The 23,540-nt window shown below is 36.5% G+C and overlaps 1 protein-coding gene across 1 annotated transcript; it reads right to left on the reverse strand.

The window, feature by feature from the left end:
- Window positions 1-507: 507 nt before the first annotated feature.
- LOC129281313 (isovaleryl-CoA dehydrogenase, mitochondrial-like) lies at window positions 508-20,376 on the reverse strand. The gene is made up of 11 exons (XM_064113346.1): window positions 20,188-20,376; window positions 16,927-17,016; window positions 15,584-15,635; window positions 14,207-14,376; window positions 11,328-11,421; window positions 10,402-10,535; window positions 6,577-6,673; window positions 5,121-5,214; window positions 4,408-4,489; window positions 3,352-3,529; window positions 508-2,537 (listed from the first exon to the last, which is right to left on the reverse strand). The coding sequence occupies exons 1-11, from the start codon at window positions 20,365-20,367 to the stop codon at window positions 2,401-2,403; spliced, it is 1,308 nt and encodes a 435-aa protein (XP_063969416.1). The 5' UTR covers window positions 20,368-20,376; the 3' UTR covers window positions 508-2,400.
- Between the last annotated feature and the right edge of the window lie 3,164 nt (window positions 20,377-23,540).

Genomic DNA, 23,540 nt, shown 5'->3' on the forward strand with positions numbered 1-23,540 from the left:
GAAACATTTCAAAGATATACATAATCGTAAAACTATTGGAGAAATTACTGGTATAATTAAGTACCACATACACATACATGTGTCATCATCATCATCATATCAGCCATGATCAGCCCATGGCAGGGCGAAGGCCTCCTCAAGTTGGTGCCAAAGGTGCTTATCGTATGCTGATGCAATCCATGTAGGCCAAATATCCTTTCTTCTAGGCTCGTTGAATGATTAGTCATCTGATTTAGCTGGTAGCAGCACCAAGTTTCAAATCAGCAATCGAAGCCCAATTAATATTCTTCATTCAAGGCTTGCCCAATCTGATCTGGCTTATGACGATCGTCTGCGTTCGTGGAGCGGGGATGGCCCCACCCTTTCAGGAAAACTGGGGGGGGGGGGCTTTTCTCGAAAGTGTGGGTTGAGGGAGGGGAGTAGAATAAATTAACGAACCCTTTCGGGAAAACCGGGGGGGGGGGGGGGGGGGGGGGCTTTTCACAAAAAAGCTGTGCTGAGTAGTCTCCTGTACCAGTTGTTTATTCAATTCAATTCAATTCAATTCATTTATTTGACATCCTTTAAAAACATATGTACAAGTATACAACAACAAAGGAGTACAATAATTTAAATCACAGTATAAGCGATAAAAAATTGTCAAAATATAAAAGAAAATGAAAATAAAATGTAGCGGATTTGTATGTCTGTGTAAGTTTGTGAGGGTATGTATGTAGGCCAAAATGGGGTGAGGGTGTGTGTGTGTGGGTGTGTATGTCTCAGTGTGTGATGGCATGTGTTTATGTGTGTAATTGAGGAAGGAAACAAGGGAAAACACCCCACATTTTTTGTGCAATTTTATCTTTAAAAACTTGGGCCTAGGCCTATTTATTTATTTCCGATAGTCTAGGTGGTGCACGCGAGGGGCCCGGTATATGGTGGATACCTCTAAGATGCGTTTTGCTGAAGATGTCATTTCTGAAGAAAATGGAAAATATGCTAAACGCAGTAGATCAAAATGCGGAGTCACTTTGGATCACTACAACAATATTTCAGCTGAGGGAAAACGTGCAAAGGGCAAGTCGTACACTTGTAATCATAAATATTACAAGCAGAGAGGTACTCCAAACTTTCAGAGAACTATTCATGAACTACGAAGCAAAGAAGCTCTACACCCTGTTTGTCTTATTCGTTAATATTACAAGCAGAGAGGTACTCCAAACTTTCAGAGAACTATTCATGAACTACGAAGCGAAGAAGCTCTACACCCGGTTTGTCTTATTCGTAAATATTACAAGCACAGAGGTACTCCAAACTTTCAGAGAACTATTCATGAACTACGAAGCGAACAAGCTACACCCTGTCTGTCTTATTCGTAAATATTACAAGCACAGAGGTACTCTAAACTTTCAGAGAACTATTCATGAACTACGAAGCGAAGAAGCTACACCCTGTTTGTCTTATTCACAAATATTACAAGCACAGAGGTGCTCCAAACTTTCAGAGAACTATTTATGAACTACGAAGCGAAGAAGCTCTACACCGTTTGTCTTATTCGTAAATATTACAAGCAAGGGCTGAAGAAGGCCTATGTGCGTTACGGCCCCCAAATCAACAAAAATGCTACTTTTATATTTAAGGCTGGTTTAATTCTGTTCTTTTCTGATATTGTTGGATGGAGCTTCTAAACTTCTATGCAAATGCAAATTTATTCAGAATAGAAAACATTCTATTTCTCTTAATTCAATTGTTCTATGATGGGGGGGGGGGGTCTAGAATTATGAAATTTAAAATCAACAATAAATGCTCTCCTCTTTTTCTCTTATCATAATCTACCAATATCATAATCATTTGATGAATAATTTTTCATACAAACGACTGGTTCAGAAAACTACTTAATACAGCCTTTCGAGAAAAGCCCCCCCCCCCCACCCCGGTTTTCCTGAAAGGGTGTGTTAATTTGACTCCTCTCCCTCAACCCACTTTTTCAAGAAAAGCCCCCCCCCCCAGTCTTCACAAAAGGGTGGGGCCATCCCCGCTCCACCCCCGCTCCGCAAACACAGACAATCGTCATAAACCATCTGATCTCACTGGTGCTACCATTGATATCATTCAGTTCGGAATCGGTGATCTAAGCTTGATATTCTTCATTCAAGGCTTGCCCAATTTATAATAATCTGATCTCACTGGTGCTACCTTTGATATCATTCAGTTCGGAATCAGCGATCTAAGCTTGATATTCTTCATTCAAGGCTCATCCAGTGATTAACCTGATCTCACAGGTACCATGCAGCACCAATCTTGTTCAGTTCCAAATCAGCAATCTAGGCCCGATAGTCTCCGTTCAATGTGCATCCAATGATTAATTGTTTGATCCGACTGCTGCTAAAATCGATATCATTCAGTTTCAGAATCAGTGACCTACGCCCGATATTCTTCGTTCAAGGCTCGTCCGATGATTGATCTTCTGATCTCACAGGTGCCACCACCGATCTCGTTCAGTTTGGCATCACGCAAGAAACGACCAACGGGATAGTCATTGATGTAGCCATTTCCCCCTATAAGATGACAAACAAGATTGTTAATAATGTGAATATTTGAAAGGTGATAATTTTACTGGTGGCTAATGGAGCGTTGCAAGAAACATGCTATCAATTGGTGGATTCGCAATATGTTGCGCCAGCTATAGGTTGCTAGCAAACAGGCCAATTGTCTAACTTTGCAGTCAACATCGCGCACAGGCGCAGGCAGCGCAAAGTGCTGGTGTCCTGTAATGTGACTGTGATGCTTAAAAAATGAAAACCATATCGCAAGAATTCACCAAAAACAGTCAAAATTTTGCACAGAAATATGCGGGCAAATTTCTCTCCCACCTCATGGACCCGAGTAAACAGCGTATCCAGTCGAGCCGTGTCTCCCATATACCAGCATACAAATAATGCACGTACATGTAAGCGTGTGCATGCGGGTCAAATAATGAATGATGTGTGGGAAGAGTCAATGGATATACCGCACCGAGGTCTGCAGGACCGGATCGAGGTCTGCAGTGCGGATCTCGAAAACAGACACTTTCAAGAATAGGTAAACAAAGTAAGAGGTCTTCAGTGGGGTGCAAGCACATTATGTGGTGGGGGGGGGGGCACAGGGGCCCCTAGACCAATTCTAATTTCATTTTTTTCCTACTGATTTGCCCCCATGAGTCATACTAACCCTTTTTTTTCCTTTTATATTTCTTATTTTTTACTTGCCATTGTAAGGATAAAAAACAATTTAAAATAAATCAATAAAAGTGCCCCCCCCCCTCTAATGATTCCTGGACCCACCCATGGTTAGAAGACAGACATAACTAAAACTACTGCCTTCTTTACTTACCAAGACATTGAATGGCATCTAAGGTGACTTGAACTGAATTCTCCGCAGTGAAGAGGGCAACGGCCGCACAGTCCTTATTCGTCACATGACCCCTGTCCATTGCTCGGGCCACACTGTAGGCGTAAGTTCTACATGCGTTCAGACGGGTGTACATATCTGCTAACTTGCCCTGCATTAACTATAGAGAAAAAAACACAGAAAAGGTGAACCAGTGTGAATGCACTGTAAACCTATCAAAGGTGATACACAGTTAAATCTAGACCCATTCACACAAACATCTTTGATCAATTTTAATTTCAAATGACGATTCAAATCGGTTGATAATGGGTTTACTGAACGATATAAACATGATCACACACCTAAAGGGATAGGGAGACCGTGCCTTTTCATCTTTTGCTCCACGTCTCTGGGACTCCCTCCCTTCTTCACTCCATGAAATTGACAACATTGAATTCTTCAAATCGTCTCTCAAAACTAACTTATTTCATTTCAGCAGATGTGTCGTAATTAGCTTAATTGGATGAGCCTGCGCCTATGAATGTTCTTGAACAGAAATATGGCGCAATATAAATGCTGTGGATCATCATTTTTGGTCAATGCCATTTTGTGATCAATCGCAAACTTGGTGGTACCAGGACCTAGCAGCACAAAGAGACCTAAGGATATCACAAAAGGAGCTTAATCACCCTTGAGATAAAATGAGGTTAATCTTTATTTATTGCTCCCAAGAACAAGACCTTACCTTTGAGTGAAAATGTATTTTTTATTTACATTTTGTTATGGAAAAAGAAAAGAAAAATGTACCCATGATAGAAAGTGTCAGAGATTCAGCTTGAAGCAAATCCTTTTTGTTAACCACCAAAATGATTTCACATTTCAATCATAGTTTAATGTTGATTAGAAAGTAAACAATAAAAGATATATATACATTTCTTTAGAACTTCAATATAGGGGTAATAATATGTTTTAAGCACTACATATTGTTAAAAAATTAATTTTATAAAATCAATGCTGAAATTGAAAAAAATATATTAAACCAGAACAACCAAAAATTACCTGAAATTCGCCGATAGGTCTTCCAAACTGTTTCCTTTGGTGAACATATGGGACGGCAACATCCATACATGCCTGCATTATGCTGGGGAATTGAAGACAAAAAAACAAACATAAAATACATCATAAGAACCTTGTTTTACAAATGGTTAAAAGTTAATCACATGATTAATCAACATTTTACTATGAATTATAAAAAAAGTGTGAATGAATTATTCACTATATCAGACAAAAATCTTTTGCACTACATTAGTCAAAAATCTTTTGCACTATATTAGACAAAAATCTTTTGCACAAAATAGACAAAAATCGTTTGCACTATCTAGAGTTTAAAAAATGTAGGAAATAATTATTAGTCCACTTTTCTACTAAGCTCCCATACAGTATGGTCTAAAAATGATTTTCTTGGGAGATAATCATTAGACCACTTTTGCTTAAGTTAAAGTTTATTTATTTTTCTATTGATGCCTCTTGGAGTAGGAGAAACAAAACAATGGTACATTAAAATTTTTACAGTAAATAGGTGGAGTATACTCTTTCAGAAAAGACTATAATCTGAAATTTGAACATTCTGACCAAAATACTCTTAATTGGCTCCAATTGAAGATTTAAAAAGTGCAACCTTTTGAGGGGTTTTGTAGTGCTGGGTCACATATACCTGTTAAGGGAAGGTGAGCGGTAATGTGAAAGAGATCGTAAACGCACAGGTAACTCACCCAATCGGACCTGCTGCAATGATTAGCCTCTCTATGTTGAGTCCACTCATGAGAACAAATGCTCCGCTGTTCACTCCGCCTAAAGCATTTTCAACTGAAACAAGATAAACACAAAGAGATGAAGTGATGGCAGGCATAAATTCCTTGAAATTCTTGTGCGCTTTAAATGGCTGGTTGGGATAATGTCAGGGTTATATAATCCAAAGTCTGATCCGAAGCGCATAGAGATGTAAGACGGTAATGTGATATGCGCTATACAGGAACTGAATATCATTACCTCTACGGTTTTTATGATAATAGGCATTTCTGTAGCGCCATCTATCTAGAAACAAACTATTCCGAGGAGCATTGTTGTAATTATTATTATAACCCTGGCTTTAGCTCGAGCTGCCTTTCAGTGCTCATGCATTCAAGGAATTAATCATCATCATTAGCATATCAGGGTGGGGGGGGGGGTAAGCCAGGGTCACAATATCCAAAGTCTGATTGAAAGCACATAGAGGCATACAATGGTAACATGATATATGCGCTTTATACGAACTGACCACCACTACTATTACTACTACTATCAGCATCTTCATAATTAGTACATCAACAAGTTTAAACCACATAAACATCTCCTTTAGATATTAAAATCAGTTTCTCACAATGCAGCAGAAAAAAAGTTACTGTTCCCCCAAGGCCTTGAATAATAGGCAGCCATTCAAATACAAGCAGGAGACAAAGAACATAAAATTGTCAGATAAAGATTTGTCTCTGAGTGCTCAATCTTAAATTTTCTTTCAACGTTTTCCAAAACACATCTGTCCTTTGGTAATTCTATGTCAGGCAAGACAGGCATGGAAAGAAAACTCAAAGGGTGTCAGCTTAGAAGCCAAGGTAGAGCCAGCTAATAACAAATCTGAATAGGTCCACATTTTCCCTTGGATTTTGACTTGTTAACCTCTTCCGAGACATTCTTTGACTCAAACTCTTTGTGTATACTTCCATCGTGCTTTCAAAGCCCTCTTGAACATCATTTAAATAATCGCTAGAGGGTATTAATTTGTCTCGCAATCTACTATGGTCAATAAGGAAATTAGTGAATTTTTTTGTCTTATTTGCATATTGCCGTCTCGCGGCGTATTTGCATATACGCCCGACCAATCACATAACGGATCAGTGCCCACCTATTGTTCCCACGTTCGTGCGTACGGTCCTGGGGATTGGTACAAATAGACTACGTTATCAGATAATTTTTGTCACTTGATAAAGAGTTGCAGCGGCACTCGAAAGCTCGTGAACTTGTAAGCTAGTGAACACTTTTTGCGAGAGTGATCACGAAATTCCTTGTTGACCATAGTAGATTGCGAGACAAATGAATACCCTCTAGCGATTATTTCATTCCGCAATAATGAACCTATTTAGTATCATTTAAATAGCTCTAAACATATCTCGTTGGAAAGTATCCTCCTACCTGGCACTTTGCAATCTTCAAAGACCAGTTCACACGTGCTGGATCCTCTCATCCCGAGCTTATCTACTTTCTGAGCTGAATGGAACCCCTCCATATCCTGAAAACACAAGTTCAATGTAGAACGAGAGAAGGGCCGGTTTTATTTTCAGGATCACACAAAATGACACAGATAGACCTTTGTCTGATATTTCATTTTCTTTCACTTTCTTGGTTTCTTGTTCCTATTTTGTTACTCCTATTTTTTCAATAATAAATAAAAAAACAATTCAATTTATTCATCTAGATGTACTTCTCTTTAGTAATTCATTAATTTGTTTTACTGGTTCATTTTGTTTTCTTTCAATTTTTCACAAACCAATTAGAAAAAAAGAAATAGAGAAACACAAATCAATAGGTAGAACAATAAAGTGACATTTATAAATTGGAAATCTCGATATAAACAGATCAATATATTCATTTATTAAATTATCTATTCATCAAATCGTCTACTTCTGTATCAATCTGTTATCAATATAGTAGACTTGTTAAGAGGTTGAACGCTGCATTTTTTAGTACAAATGTCCCACTTGGCACAAATGTTCCTTGAGTCAAAAGAAAAAGATTCATCCAAAGAGACACGCTGTATCTATGCAAATAAGCAAGTAATTTGCATAAATTTGCATATTATGTCGATATAGTAAAATCAAGTATTTCAGAATATATATTTAACCAGAACTGCCCTAAAATTGAAAATAAAGACTTAGGGTAAGAAAGGGAAGAAAATTGTTATAAAATAATTGGGATATCCTTGTTTTTTATTACCTAATTTACATAAATTATGCAAATTATAATTTAAAACAGAGTATTTTTTACCTCAATCCATATTTTAACTTTGTTAAAATAGATATCTTTTGGAGACCCCGAAGTGGCAAAACTGCATCCCCCGGCATTCCCGCCACTTTACAAAACCAGTTTGACTTGTATAATCGACTTGGAAAAGACAGATGTATGAGACATCAGTCAACATGTTTCCTGAAGAAAGTTTGTTTGTTTATTTAAGCCTACGTCCACGGGAGCCCTCCGAATTTACCCCATCCCCTCTCCGTATTTCGACTTTAAATAAAAAAATATCGTGTTTTAAAGTCATCGGCAAGGCAAATTGCGTTTTTTTGTATAATAAAGCAACTTTTATATCTATATTTTTATATTTATATTCACCATTATTGATATTATTATAATTATTATTAATATTATTATTATTATTAATACTATTATTATTATTATTGTCCTGCCGTTTGTAATAGTGCTCTAGCACAGTAAAGGCTATAACACAACATGAGCATGCCTAGGATACCCTTTCCCTTTTTGGTTTTATGTATTAAAAAATAGTTTATTGTCTTTAGAACTCTTAAAATATTACTTTTGTTTGTATTGATATCTTGGAATAGATTGAGGAGAAAATACTCTACAACTGACATGTAGAGGAGCTGTGGTACATTGAAGAACAGCCACACAGCCCTTTATTGATTCCACTCTTATGTTAAATTTAAATATTTTTAGAGCCCAATCGGAAGAAAGATGCATTTCTACTACACACAGTAAAGCCTCTTTGCGTTCTCCTCTTGAAAAAAAAAACATAGAAGGCATTGTTTTATATATCATGAAATAAGTTCGTTTACGTGACGGGGGTGCTGTCTATGGAGAATAACACACGCAGCACCCCCTCCCCCTCCCAGGTTCAATGTAAAATTTTGGTCCCAAGAAATTTAAGAAGCTTCAGCCCCCGCTTCCAAGTACCAGGGCCTCCTCTATATAATGTAGATGTTGCCTTTAATAAGTGCCCTTTTCCAGATGAGGGCTTCATTTAGACGATATTCTAAATATATATTGTCAAAACAAAATAAAGGGTTGGACAACTTCGACAGGCCACCGTCATGTACACGAACTTATTTTATGTGATATAAAACAATGCCTTCTATGTTTTTTTTTTCAAGAGGAGAAAGTAAAGAGGCTTTACTGTGGGTAGTAGAAATGTATCTTTCTTCCGAATGGGCTCTAAAAATATTTAAATTTAACATAGCGTGGAATCAATAAAGAGGTTTGAGTATTTTAGAGCTTACGTGTGGCTTTTCTTCAATGTACCACAGCTCTTCTGCATGTCAATTGTAGAGTATTTTCTCCTCAATCTTTTCCAAGATATCAATACAAACAAAAGTAATCTTTTAAGAGTTCTAAAGACAATTAACTATTTTTGAACACATAAAACCAAAAGGGGAAAGGGTATCCTAGGCATGCTCCTGTTGGGTTATAGCCTTTACTGTGCCAGAGCATTATTACAAACTGCAGAACAATAATAACAATAATAATAATAATAATATTAATATAGATAAATATGAAATATAGATATAAAAGTTGCTTTATTATACCAAAAACGCAATTTGCCTTGCCGGTGGCTTTAAAACACGATATTTTTTTTTTATTTAGTGTCGAAATACAGAGAGGAGATGGGGTAAATTCGGAGGGCTCCCGTGGACATAGGCTTAAATAAACAAAAATAAGTATATATCTTCAGGAAACATGTTAACTGATGTCTCATACTTACGGTATGTCTTTTCCAAGTCGATAATACAAGTCAAACTGGTTTAGTAAAGTAGCGGGAATGCCGCGGGGGAATGCAGTTTCGCCACTTCGGGGTCTCCAAAAGATATATATTTTAACAAAGTTAAAATATGGATTGAGGTGGGGTACATTCGTCATGATTCATGTGCCAGAGCTTCATTAAAGCAGTAATCTGCAAAGCAATGTCTCCTGTAAATTTTCCAAGAGAAACAAATAAAACAAAATTAATAGTGTTTTACCGATACCGAAATGCATTTTGCCCGTATATACCATAGATTACGGTGTGGCAGACACACCAACAAAAGCGATACGAGAAGCCGATGGAAGCTATTGTGTTGAGATTGTGTTATCTCTAATGACATACCATTGATCGCTTTATTGTCCGATTCGTGAGTGTGACTGTGACATAGAGGTTGTTTTGGTCTCGTTTTAGCGCAATATCACGTCATACATTTTGACATATTTGCTCTCTTTCTAAGCAAATTAAGACACTAATACTGTCATGAAGCATATCGATGTTTTCGCTAATATATTCTCTTTCATGTAGAATGTTGACATTGTGTATTAGTTGCTGTTTTTTAAAAACAGTTCAGGATTCATGAAAAAAATACTCTGTTTTAAATTATAATTTGCATAATTCATGTAAATTAGGTAATAATAAACAAGGATATTCAAATCATTTTATGTCAATTTTCTTCCCTTTCTTACCCTAAGTCTTTATTTCCAATTTTAGGGCAGTTCTGGTTAAATATATATTCTTAAATACTTGTTTTCACTATATCGACCTAATATGCAAATTTATGCAAATTACTTGCTTATTTGCATAGATACAGCGTGTCTCTTTGGATGAATCTTTTTCTTTTGACTCAAGGAACATTTGTGCCAAGTGGGACATTTGTACTAAAAAATGCAGCGTTCACCCCTTTTTTTGCAGTTAACAAGTCTACTAATATGGAGCTTGCAATTTTTCATATTTTTGGTTTCATTCCACCTACAAAAAAAATTGAAGCTGTTTTGTATTCATATAGTCACAGTATTAAAACAAAAAGCAATGAAAAATTGACAAACTTCACTTTTATAGCCTTTTCATAAACTAAAGTCTATGGAGAAAGCTTAATGGACAAAAATCACTATTTTCTTTTTCAAAACAGGTTCAAAATGGCAATAAAAAGGGAGATAAAAGGGCTACAAAATGTTAAGTTGATCACTGTGATCTCTCTTCCTTACCCTCTCAATAATGAACGTTGTAATCCCATTCTTTGGTTCAGCACCGAGATCAGTCTTTGCGTAAACCAGAAGAACATCTGCGTCACATCCATTTGTGATCCAGAACTTGTTGCCATTGAGGACATAGTAATCACCTGGAAGATTAGTTTGGTGAGAGACAATGTGATGACCGGCTCTCTCACTATTCCTTTATTATTATAACCATTACCACTGCCATACCCCACCACTGATATAACTACACTGTACAGTAACAAGTCAACAATAATTTTGGTTCATGTTTGACCTAACACTTATCATTTTTGGCCGGGTATAAAAATGACTTTGTGCCGAAAGAAGATGAAACTTGCTCATTTATAATTGTGAAATAGCATATAGACAATTAAAAAGGGATATGACAAAAGAAAAGTCTGTGCTCAGTCAAGCATGAACAAAAATTTGCTTTGTGGATGTTATACACAATGAGCTAAGCTGCGGAAAAATTAACAAAAATTAATCACTTTGCGGCTGTTTCTTGTACTATGGAGAAATCTATGAGGACAAAATTCTCCGTGTAACTGATTTTCAAAATGGCTGCAATCGGCTATAAAAAGGTATAACAAAATAAACTGGGCATTGTGGCGTGTGCCTGTAATTCAAGCTACATTGGGGGTATTTATGAATTGATGCAGAGGTTCGAGGTTCAAGCCCTCATCACTTCTTTCGGATGGTGACGTTAAAGGTCGGTCCCAGACGTAAATAATAATATCTGACTGATACACGTCTAATAAAACTGAACTACACGTACACACATGCACATGCTATAAAGCAGCTACAAACAGCAATTTGCTCACTGTGATCTGATAGGGAAGATTATAGAGCATATTCAATAAGTTTTCACCAATTTGTTTTTGATTGCTACACGTTGAAGAACAATTGATGTCTTGTACCTTTTTTCTCGGCTTTCAATTTCATCGACAGAACATCTGATCCACTTCCAGCTTCACTCATGGCCAGTGCTCCAATCTGATCCCCTCTTATTAGCTACAGTACAAATGATAAACAAACAGATGTGAATGACTCAGAGTTTAATACATCAGAAAAAATATCATTACCCACACTATTGTGTGGGTGCGTCGTGGTCTCGTGGTTATGACTCTCGCCTTTCAAACAGAGGGTCGTGGGTTCGAATCCTAGCCATGGCGTGTTTTCCGTCAGCATGAAATTTATCCACACTGTGCTGCACTCTACCCAGGTGAGGTGAATGGGAAACCCGGCAGGATTAATTTCTTGAATGCACGAGCGCTGAACGGCAGCTCGAGCTAAAGCCGGGATAATAATAATGTGCCTCGGAATAGACTGTTTCTAAATAGTAATAATGCATATTATTATTATTATTGATAAATATGATACTATTTTTTAAAGCCAGTCTTCAGCAATTGGTAAAGGGGCGGTAATGGGAACAGGGACCTGGGAACGATTTTTTCAGTGGGGGTGCTGAAATCTCTCCTCAGAGGCGGGGGGACAGACACAATTGAGTTTTCCATAATTACACACACACACACACACATATATATATATATACATATATATGACAGTCACTTCTTAGCTTTCTTATAAAAGAACATAGATATATAATTAGATAATTCGAGCACGAAGCGTGAGCTATTTTTTGTAGAAATTTCATGTATTTTGTCCTGAAAATTGAACGTTTTGAGCAATGTTTGTGGTCCAAGATGCGTATGTAACAATTTATGTAATAATAATTGTGAGCGCGATCAGATATTTTTTATATACGCTCTGGCCTGATCGAAAGGGACGTGTTATAAGGACTGCTTGCAGTTACCCATGAAGACGATACATATATCAACAATCAAATAATGTGAGTGCCAAGCGCGAGCTGAAAAATTTGACATTCCGACCTAAATACTGGACATTCTAAGCACGTTTTTTAATTATGAACAGGATAGGTATATATACAATTGATGCGAGCGCGAAGCGCGAGCGGAAACAAAATTGAGATTTCAGACCCAAAAAACGAGAGATTCTAAGTACTTTTCTAATCATGATGAGGATAGGTATAAAACTATACAATTGATGCGAGCGCGAAGCGCGAGCGGAAATAAAAATGAGATTTCAAACCTAAAAACGAGACATCTTATGCACTTTTCTAATCATGAACAGGATAGGTATATAACTATACAATTGATGCAAGCGCAAAGCGCGAGCAGAAACAAAGTTGAGATTTCAGACCTGAAAACGGGACATTCTATTCATGTTTTGTAAATCAAGAAAATTATGGGTAATTTGATATATTCTTAAATTAATCATGTGAGCGCGAAGCGCGTGCAGAAAATTTTTGATATTCTGATCTGAAACACCAAACTGAATGTAAAATGGTTTGAACAGATAAAGAAAACTCAGACGAACATAAGAATAAAGATTTGATCAAAATCAGACAAGGAATATCACAGTTATTGCATTTTAAAGATTAGCATTATTCCCCACTTGTTCTTTTGTATTTTATTATAAAATTTATAAAATTAGGTTTATTCAAAATTTTCTTTTCAAGAACCAAAACAGTTGAATTGACAACTGATTTAGTCCATTAGATATTCTTTGTTGCAACTTATTTCATTATAAGGGAGACATATCATTCATTCTGGTATGAAAAAAATGAAACAATTTTGATTCCAAAAGGAACAGCTAGGATAGTATGTGACAGCATCAGCCCACCTATTAAATATTCATGACGACATGCATATCACCATTTTCATAAAATATTACTAAACTTTAGAATAAGATAACTTAACTAATCGTTATCAGATTTTGATAAAATATATTTATTTTGATAAAATGTATTTGATATAAATATTTTCAGCCCGGAGTATCCCCCCCAAAAAAAATCAAGCTGCGTATCTGAATAAACATGCGTGCGCGTGTTTAGAGTTAGACCTAGTATCTGGGCATTCTAAATACATTTTTTTATTATAAAAATCAATAATGCGAGCGCGAAGTTATGTGTCGGAAAATTCTGAAGGGGGGGGGGGGGTCTACAAAACGTCGTTCATTTTCATTACATTATTCTGTCATTTATCATACCTACCACTAGATTTCCAGGAGGTGCGCTGCCTATGGAAAATAACACACGCAGCACCCCCAAATTTTGGGGGTGCTTTACCCCCAGCACCTCCGCTTCCCAGCCCGTAGGGACATGGGGCAGGGCGAAAAAGACTGTGAAATTTGATTTCTATTGTCTGACTTATAATTATAAGTTATACACGTGCGGTCGGGCGCCCGCTCACTTGATTCGACATAAAACCTGGAAGTTTCAAGTCCAACCACCCCATGTCCCTCCCTGCTATCGAAGAGTGCATGTGTATGGTTATCACGTATTGCGCGCGACCACGTCTGTATCGGAGTGCTGCGCCGCTGGAGCTTGATTGAGTCGCGTTATAGGAGGGATGTTATTGGAATATGTGAAAGACTATGTAAATGATTTGCGATTGTCGGATGTGATAATTATGTACATTATAACATTTTAAAAACAATACAGGGGGAACCTGATTTCGTGGGGGTGCTGTCTATGGAAAATAATACACGTAGAACCCCCAGCACCCCCGCTTCCCAGGTCCCTGAATGGGAACTATACCCGATTATCATTGAACATTACGTTACATAAAATTTATCCAATAATGCACATTTTTTAGTTTATCCTTCACACTGCTACTCTCCTGGGGCACTTCCATTTTGTAAACTAGTAATGAAAATTGAATAGTAACATTCACTTTTGGGGATTTAACAAAATTAAAGACAGGCTTCAACTCACCCCAGGTAAGTATTTCTCTTTCTGCTCTGGGCTGGCGTTGCGTACCATCTGATTAATGCATAAGTTGGAGTGCGCCCCCATGGAGAGAGAAATGGAAGCCGACGCCCTCGCTATCTCCTCCAAGATCAGGACCTGGTCCATGTAGGAGCCCCCTAATCCACCGTACTCGACTGCAGGAAAGAACATGAAATTAATAATTTACCAAATAATAATGAATAATATTCTGCTTTTATATACAGAACTATTACAATGAAACTTGTATCCAAATGAGAGACAAAGGCCAGTATTCTGAAGTGGGGCTTAGTTTAAACTCAGGGCCCCGTCTTACAAAGAGTTGCGATTGATCCGATCAATCGTAACTCTATGGAAATCCATCAGTGTGACAATTTTTTCTACAAAAAATTTGCACAATGTCCTTTGTATGCAAAGAGAAGCGCAGTGAATTTTCAAGAAAACAATGAATGCATGAATATACATCATAGCTAGAAAATATTTTGAACAAACATGCATAATAGATGTTGATGTTGCTGGCCGTCCATAGTCGCGATTGATCGGATCAATCGTAACTCTTTGTAAGACGGGGCCCTGGTCTATAGTTGTGGTTCAACTATGGATAGCCAATTGTGACATAAATCTGTAACAACAGAGGTTAAATGTATCAGCTAATTTGAGTCTCAAATCATTCTTAATTGTACGGGAAGGTTAAATGGGATAGATGTCTTCACTATTAAATTATGAAAAGAAACATACAAATGCAAACAAAATTTTGACATATTTGGCTTCCCATAATGTTAGCACAGAGTTTAAATAGACCGTGGTCTAGGTTAAACCAGAATTCAGAATACGGGCCAAAGATGGCTCTTAATGGACAGGTTACTTTAATACATGTACATTCAGTAGTTTCAATCAGACATAATTGTACAGTATATCCATTCAAGTAAAATCAAATTTTGGTTGACAAAGCATGTTTGGCTGTAGGATTGGAATATAACAGTTATAAAGACAATAGAAATACAATAGGTGTCAATTTATTTTTTACATTTTTTTTAAACAAAGCTTTCATACAAAAACATTCTGTTGCTTTGGAAAATTACTGTGTTTGACAAGAAGCCCTCCAATATTTCCATATAATTATTTTGTCATTAGTTAAGTTTGACTGTACATTAGAATGTTACAACTATATCATTAAAAACAACACAAAATAAAATAGCCAGTTTTTTTTACAAAGAGGTGCTTTCATACATTTTGTTGATTTGGAAAATGACTGCAATGAACATGAATCCTATCATTGACAAGGTAGACACATCTTTATGTCACAAGTACAAGTAACTATGACAAGCAACACATCTCACATTTCATTGTTTTTTTTCTGTTTACCTGGTGCGGTAATTCCATGGAAACCCATTTCTCCTGCCTTCTTCCAGAAATCCTGATTTAAAAACAAATACAATAATATATAGCCTATATATATTATTATATATTAATATATATATAAATAATATATATATTAATTTTTTTTTATTATTAAATTATATATATATAATTCACAAAATTCACAAAAGGCCTGTATTTATCTTCAATCAATGAATAAAAATAAAAATAATCCCTATTGTCAAGTAATATACAATCATAAGAAACGTTTTCAGCATTCAAATGAAAACAATTCATATCAATTAATGGATATGACTTATTAATGCCCTGACTGAGATTTATTTATTTATTAGAACATATTTATTAAGGTACGAAAGATCAACATAAAACTGTTTTTCATGAATGACCTGATGAAAACATAAAGAACAACAAAAATCATCATATCATACATGAAAATAAAGTCAAAATACAGTCAATACATATATATATATATATATAAATATATATATAGTAGCCTTTGTTAGAAGTTGTAGACCAATCAAATCTCATAGAATAGAATTTCAATCTGAAATGGATAAGTTTTTAAACTATTTATTCCCTGCCAGGGGCCATTTAATGAAGATGTTAAAAATGTATGGTAAGGTCCCCTACTACCCCTAGTATGAAAAGATAAGCAACGACCACAAACTTTACACATATAATAGAAAGATATTCATTAAAAAAACAACTATAAAAATGGTGGCAAAATAATGAAACTTGGTCATTTCATGTGACAGCCTCAAAATGCAGCGTTTGTCATCAAAATCCCCGAATCGCGTGTTCAATCTGAAAATGACTGGCTGATTTTTTTCCAAGAAAATCATACGTTTCTTTAAAATTACAAGATTTTTGGCACACTTACTCATAAGGATGTAGGGAACATAATCAACTGAAAATTTTAGTGAAATAAAAAGAAATTCACGTTAAACTTAAATAGTTACTTAGGTGTGCAGACATGCCTCCCCCTCCCCCCTTCATAGACATTATGTGCAATGGTGACCTTTCTTGTGCTCAATGAGAAATGAGCCTGTTTTCTGTTTTAACATCATGGGAATATGAACTATCCATGGATCTACAAAATCTTCACAAAACAACAAACCTACAATCTTTGCATTCAAATGCTTGTAAACAATAAAAATCATAATAAGATTGGACTCTGACTTTAGCTGAAGGGAATGAAAATTATTGATAACATGGTCTGGCACAATAAAAAGTCACAAGTCATAAATCATCCTCACACTTACTTTGAATTATATTTTAATGTCCACTAAGATCATGAACTTGGGGCATTTAACAAAAAAACTACTCACCCTCATTCCAACAAATGTATCGGTCTTATCCACCTCAGCAGCAATGGGGTAGACATGTTCCTTGGCAAACTTGAACACTGTCTCTCTCAACTGACAAAAGAAAAGAAAGAAAAATGATGAAAAGTGATTGTAGTTGATCAAGTATTACCGTACTAATAGTACTGGTTTCCACAGGGAAATTATTAGGCCTACTGTTCTAAAACTTCCAATCCTACGCAGCATAAGCGTTGGCTGTCATTTGATAGTACTGGTACCTGTATACTATTACTACATGCATTCTCCACACACCTGCATGTATTTAACATGAGATATATGAAATGAGGATTGGAGAAAGAGATGTGTCATGAAAATTATCACTTTGGAGACAAACTTCTTTTTGCACTACTCATTTAATGAGTCATTACCTTTATTCTCTTTGCCTTCTTTTCCCCATTATATCTTTTCTTTTCTTTTCTTTCTTCTAATTCTTTTTACTTGCTATTCTTTTGTAGATCTACATGTAGGCCTACTTATTCTCTTGTTTTTCTTCCTTCTCACATAATTTTCTAAGTTACTAACCCATGGCCCTTGAATCCCCAATTCATGTAGATCTAGATCTAACTTGGCTTAAATAAGAATTGAAATAAAATTATAGCACACAACCATTTAATTTAACTTTCAACTTGTCAAATAAAAGTCTAATTCAATTAGCTTTGTGGGACTGAACTCAGGAAAAACTTCAAGAACAAAGACTCGATTTACAGGAATAGTCTACACTCTTCAGAAAGAACAAAACCCATCAGGCAACAGCCAAAATAACCCAGGGAGCCCAGGGGCTAACCGTGTATTTGACCATACTCACGGGACTAGCGTGATTTATGGTCTAAATATTTCTCCAAATGAATTGTGAAAATAGAAATTATGCACTTACCACGATTATATGGATGAAGGTCTAACGAGTGGCAGTTTCCTGGGCCCGATTGCACGAAATGGTCTTTCCAAGGACCGTCTTTCGTGTCGCCCATCTTTTATGATACGCCATGTGAAACGCATTTCAAATAAATTATCTGCAAATATATTTTATTTGTCCGTTAAAATAAACAAAATATTTGTTTATAAAATGATGTGATATCTCATGAAATTGTATAAAATTTGATTTAAAAGCAAGCTTACAAATTTTATTTGTTTATCATAAATTTCAGAAACACCCCGCTTATAGCGCATCATAAACAGTAGAGGCGCTGGTCCAAAAACTGGGATTGTCCCAGAAAACAAGGATATCCTCATAAACCAAGACAAATCATGTCTTGATAAATTGAGACTGTCCTTGTTTATGGGGACGTTTTTTTTTCACTTCTCCCTACGGGACAAAGACAGCAATTACGGAAATTGAGAGTGCTAAAAATAGATTCAGTGACCTCAATTCCCCCCAGTTCGCCGTCTATTTTTCATGACTTACCGTCTTCCAATAATCTTTTTATGAAACCTGATATGTTTACATTGACTAGCACACTTGATTGGTGTCGGCACTTGACAGGTGAATGAACTTTCCTAGATTTCTAGTGTGAAGAAATCCTTATAAACTGAGACAGTCCCTGTATTCTGGGACGATCCCAATTTTCTGACCGGCGCCTCTACTGATAAAAGATGGGCGACACGAAAGACGGTCCTTGGAAAGACCCTTTCGTGCAATCGGCCCCTGACATCTGGGCACAAACTGGAACCTGAAAAAAACGAAAAGTTCTCTCCTTCTATCCCAGTCTCGATCGGCCATTTTGTTACGATTCATAACAAAAATGGCCGATCGAGACGGGGGTAGAAGGAGAGAACTTTTCGTTTTTTGAGATTCCAGTCTGTGCCCAGATGTCAGGAAACTGCCACTCGTTAGACCTTCATCCATATAATCGTGGTAAGTGCATAATTTCTATTTTCACAATTCATTTGGAGAAATATTTAGACCATAAATCACGCTAGTCCCGTGAGTATGGTCAAATACACGGTAAGCCCCTGCCGGCCCTGGGCTCCCTGGGTTACAGCCAAAACAGCATTCCATTGTCAACAGTCTATCTCGCATCTGCATGATCTGCAACCAATCTAAATTCTAATTTAGTAATTTTCCATTTCTGCCCGCGCGCCGCACCCATGGGCTAGGCTATATTATATTATGTGATTTTGATCATAATTACTAAATTAGGCCTATTAGTACTTAAGTTAGACCTATAAAGCAGGGGCGGTATTCTGAGGTCATTTTATCTTTAAAATATTTTATTTTATCTCTTAAAATGAAATTGGTATTCTGAGATGACTTTCAGATAAAATTTTAAATTTTATCTTGCGTAGAAATTTTATCTTGCGTATCTACAGATAATACGCAACAGGGGAGTGCCTGCGTAGACATACCCTTCGCGTATCTGGCCATTGCAACGCGGATGATGTGCTTGCGCTCATGTTACTTTGAAGAAAAATAAAATAAACTTAAAAGAGGGTAGGGGCTATTTTATCTCCGCGACGTTGATTTCATCATTATTTCTTGGTGAATTAAATGCAAATGTTGACATGAAAATGAAGAAAAATTATATATTTATTGAGAATAATACCTTAACGTTATTCCTGTACAATCTGGAAGTATTTCATGAGACTTTTCATGACTAATATTGTCTTTGAAATGATGCTTGAAAAGAGGAAATATAGACTTCGAAAAAAGATGAGAGTATTGTCATTTTTAAAAAAAGAAATCTCTGTAAAGACGCGCAAGCGTATATTGCAAGCGTATTTGAAGTCAATAGATTGACGCAATCTCACTCCTTTGCCACACCTCCTGGCGGAATGGATTTTCATTGGTTGAGTGATATGAGAGAGCTATAAAAGCGCATTTCTAATTGGATATTGATTAAAAAATAGGTGTGTCTTACAGAGATAAAATGAAGATAAAATTGTTCTCAGAATACCAATTCGGAGAGATTTTAAGGGTATTTTATCTCACTGATTTTAACGGAGATAAAATATTTTATTTTATCTGAGATAAAATGGATCTCAGAATACCACCCCAGGACACGTTCTGCAAACATGGCGAAAGCCCAAATCACCAAGTAGATCTAAGCGCATCGATAACTAAGCTAGGCCATGAAGTCCGCAGAAATCAAAACCTCAAGGCAAGCACTAACGACCGTCTGAGTTCGCCGAAACTCTGGCCGACTTTCCACCACCGACGGCCGACACACCCCCTTTTCCGATTTCCCCGACTCCAGTCCAGAGTCCAATCAACAGCCAACATCAACCGACCTGTATTTCTTCATCCGTGAGGCCTGACAAGACATCGTCGATCTCGAAAAAGGTGCTGACGACACTTGATGATTTCCTGCCACATGATAACGCCGATGGAATAGATGGATGACAGAATTTTGGCAATATTTTTGGACTAATTGTCCGTAAAGCTGTTCGCGCAAGAAATGCCATTTTCATAAAAACACTATGAGTATGGAGTGCAAGAAAGGGATGAAATATTATTTCATGAATGGCGTACCATACTTATTTTTAACCGATAACTTGAAATCGATGATTGAAAAAAAAATTCTTATTTTTCCAATGAATTTCAAAAATTCATTGAGATAGCCAGTGAAAATTAATCCAGGTCAAATATTGAATAACAAAGTTCCAATTTCATATTAAAACCTAAACAGGCTAGCCTTTTAGAAGAATGAAACAAGAATTAAGTCACGAATTAAAGTTATGATCACCGGGTTTGATCACGCTCCCCATGCTCATTTCTGACTTAATTTTTGTTTCATATTTTTTTATTCTTCTAAAAGGCTAGCAGGGCAGCGGAACGGTTTTGACAGGCCTGGGGAGAAGGGGGGGGGGGGACTTTGAGGATACGCTGAACCACTGGCTTAACGTTAAATCCCGGGGGGATGGGGGATACATCCTTCACTTTTCGGAGAGGATGTGATGGCATATGTAGAATCATCCCCACACTTTTCAAGGCAGAAACTATATATTTTTTTGATCATCAAAATGATTAATACTATATGTACTGTTATTAATGCGTGGATTTATTTTTTAAATGCGAAATAACATTTTCTGTCACGTACGCGACTCGCTCGAAAATACAAAAAAATATTCATAGATATATCAAATTCGAAATCTCACTTTTCCGATTTTTGGGGGTCTCTTACGGGTGACACGACAATCGCCCCTGGCTTTATTTCGTCTAGGATAGAGGGTTAGGCACTGGCGTACCTAGGATTTTCCAAAAGGGGGGCAAATTTTTTGGAGGATATTTCGTCCGCGAAAAAATTTGACAAGCAACAAAAAAAAAGGGTCTTCAACCACAAATACAGGATTTCTTACCACAAAAAAAAAATTGACAAGCAAAAAAAAAAAAAAAAAAAAAAAGGTCTTCAACCAATCATTGCATTTTTACATTACACTTTCCCTGGATCAGTTGTGACTCGTCAGGGGGAGGGGGCAGGGATACGTCCCCTGCATGAGTTGTGACACGTCAGGGGGGCAGTCTGCCACCTGCCCCGGCCTCCTTAGGTACGCTAGTGGGGTTAGGGCTAAGGTTGAGTTTTATCTTTTATGTTAGGTTAAGGGTAAGGTTTAGGATAGGACATAGTGTTAAATCCAGGTCGGGGTGCAGTTAATTTGTGGAATTTACAGCGGAGCAATTGTCGCCGGAGCAAATGTCATGGAAACCTCTCACGTTCCTGTCCCTTTCCATATTATGTCTCTCTCTCAAATATGTAACGCCGCGGTTGTTGGTAATCGAATATAGTCTTATAAGTTGATTACAAAACGATTTAATATTATTCCAGTTGTTGCATTACACTCTGCAGATGTTGTTTGTGTTGTTGTCGTCGCTCTATTGAATTTATATTTACAATGCAAAATATGTAATCGTATTTATAGTAACTCTTTTGTGATTACCGTAGTGAACATCTCAGTCCTGTTTTCATATTCCACATCTGTGAATAGCTACCACACTGGCGTTTTAACCCTATAGTATAGTCCTATATTTTTCATTTAAGAATAGTCGAACTCAACTTTGTTTCTTGATTTTTGCCCCCCCCCAGATGGATACCTTGGCACTACGCCTGCATGTCTCGAGTCCAATGGTGCAATCAATTTCGTCAACTCCTTCCTTCATAATTTTCATTGTATGCTTATAAATGCTTCGATCCTAATTAATGTAATTAATGTACCATACGCGGTCTAATCATTCGTACATTATGACACTGTTTCTGGTAACTCCCGTAGGAACTCGGCAGAACAGCGTTTTGCTGGTAAACGCCAAGCTGGTATATAACCAATTATCTACGAAACATTGTCTAGGTTAATTAGTCATAGTGACTGACCTTATAGACGACAGATATTACTCTCGGGCCTTTTTATAAAAGTGAAGACAATGGCAGAGTAGGGATTCGAACTCACAACCTTGCGATTATGAGTCCAATGCTCTAACCACTGGACCACACGACCCGGAGATTATGATTATGATATCTGATTTCAGTGTTCTTAATGTCAGTAGTGTATAGGTACACTCTTAAAAAAATTGGCAACATACTGTCCGCACAACAATTGGTTAAAAAATTATCAAACTCTGAGTAGTTTTCATCAAATACTGTACATTATTGGTTTAAAACTACCCAGAATTGGATAAAGTTTGAACCAATTGTTGTGTGGACAGAATGTTGCTCAACATAATTTTATATAAGAGTGTATATATTTTTCATTATATCAGTTATTGTAACAAAATATGGGAGGTGTAAATACATATATGTTTCTATTTATAAGAAAATATTCAAACAGGATAAAAATATGATAAACTGAAAATTTGCATAGGATTCCTTAGATAGGTTATGTTGGGTAAATATTTACCCAACATGACTGCGTGTAGCATGTCTAAAGAAATTCTATACAAACTCTGAATTCGCTCCAGGGTTTTTTAGTTTATATGAAGCTATACATGTAATTCATCCTCATTGGACATTTTGTTCTAATTGTGCGCTTACAAAGTTGATATAATGTCTTTTGGTTGATAAGCGCTATGTTTGCAATGTTATAAGAAACCAATAAAAATGACTAGATGATGAACGTGACAGATAGTTGCAACTCTTATTTTAGTCTTAGATGTTTTTATTCTAGTATTTGTGGTCTTTCGGACCAGAACAATGTCATATTTGACAAGACAATAGTAAGAACAACGAATAGACATAAAAGGTGCTTCCAACTACTGTGCGAGTAAACATTGACACCTCACAAATCCCCAATTTAAGGAAGAAATATGTCATGAACGCATAATTTATATAGATGGCTGAAAAGACTATCTTCTTTTAAATAATTTGATACCATATTTATGGCAATGTCTTCACTCTCGAATAATCAGTAGGAATTCTTTGCAGTGATGTAAATTTTGATTTGCGCCAAAGTAAAGCGTGACTGCAATGAATGAATCAAGAAGATATCAATAATCCCACACGAGTTAGCAAACATATTTGATAATCCATTTTCAATGAAATTAACGTGAGATTTGATGCTAACATTATCATGTAAATTACTGAAAGGGTGTTTTGAAATGGATTTTAATGCAACCATTGTAGGATTATATGACATCATTGATATCTGGATTCATT

This window comes from Lytechinus pictus, chromosome 18 (assembly GCF_037042905.1).
Source record: "Lytechinus pictus isolate F3 Inbred chromosome 18, Lp3.0, whole genome shotgun sequence".
Classification (NCBI taxonomy): Eukaryota; Metazoa; Echinodermata; class Echinoidea; order Temnopleuroida; family Toxopneustidae; genus Lytechinus; species Lytechinus pictus.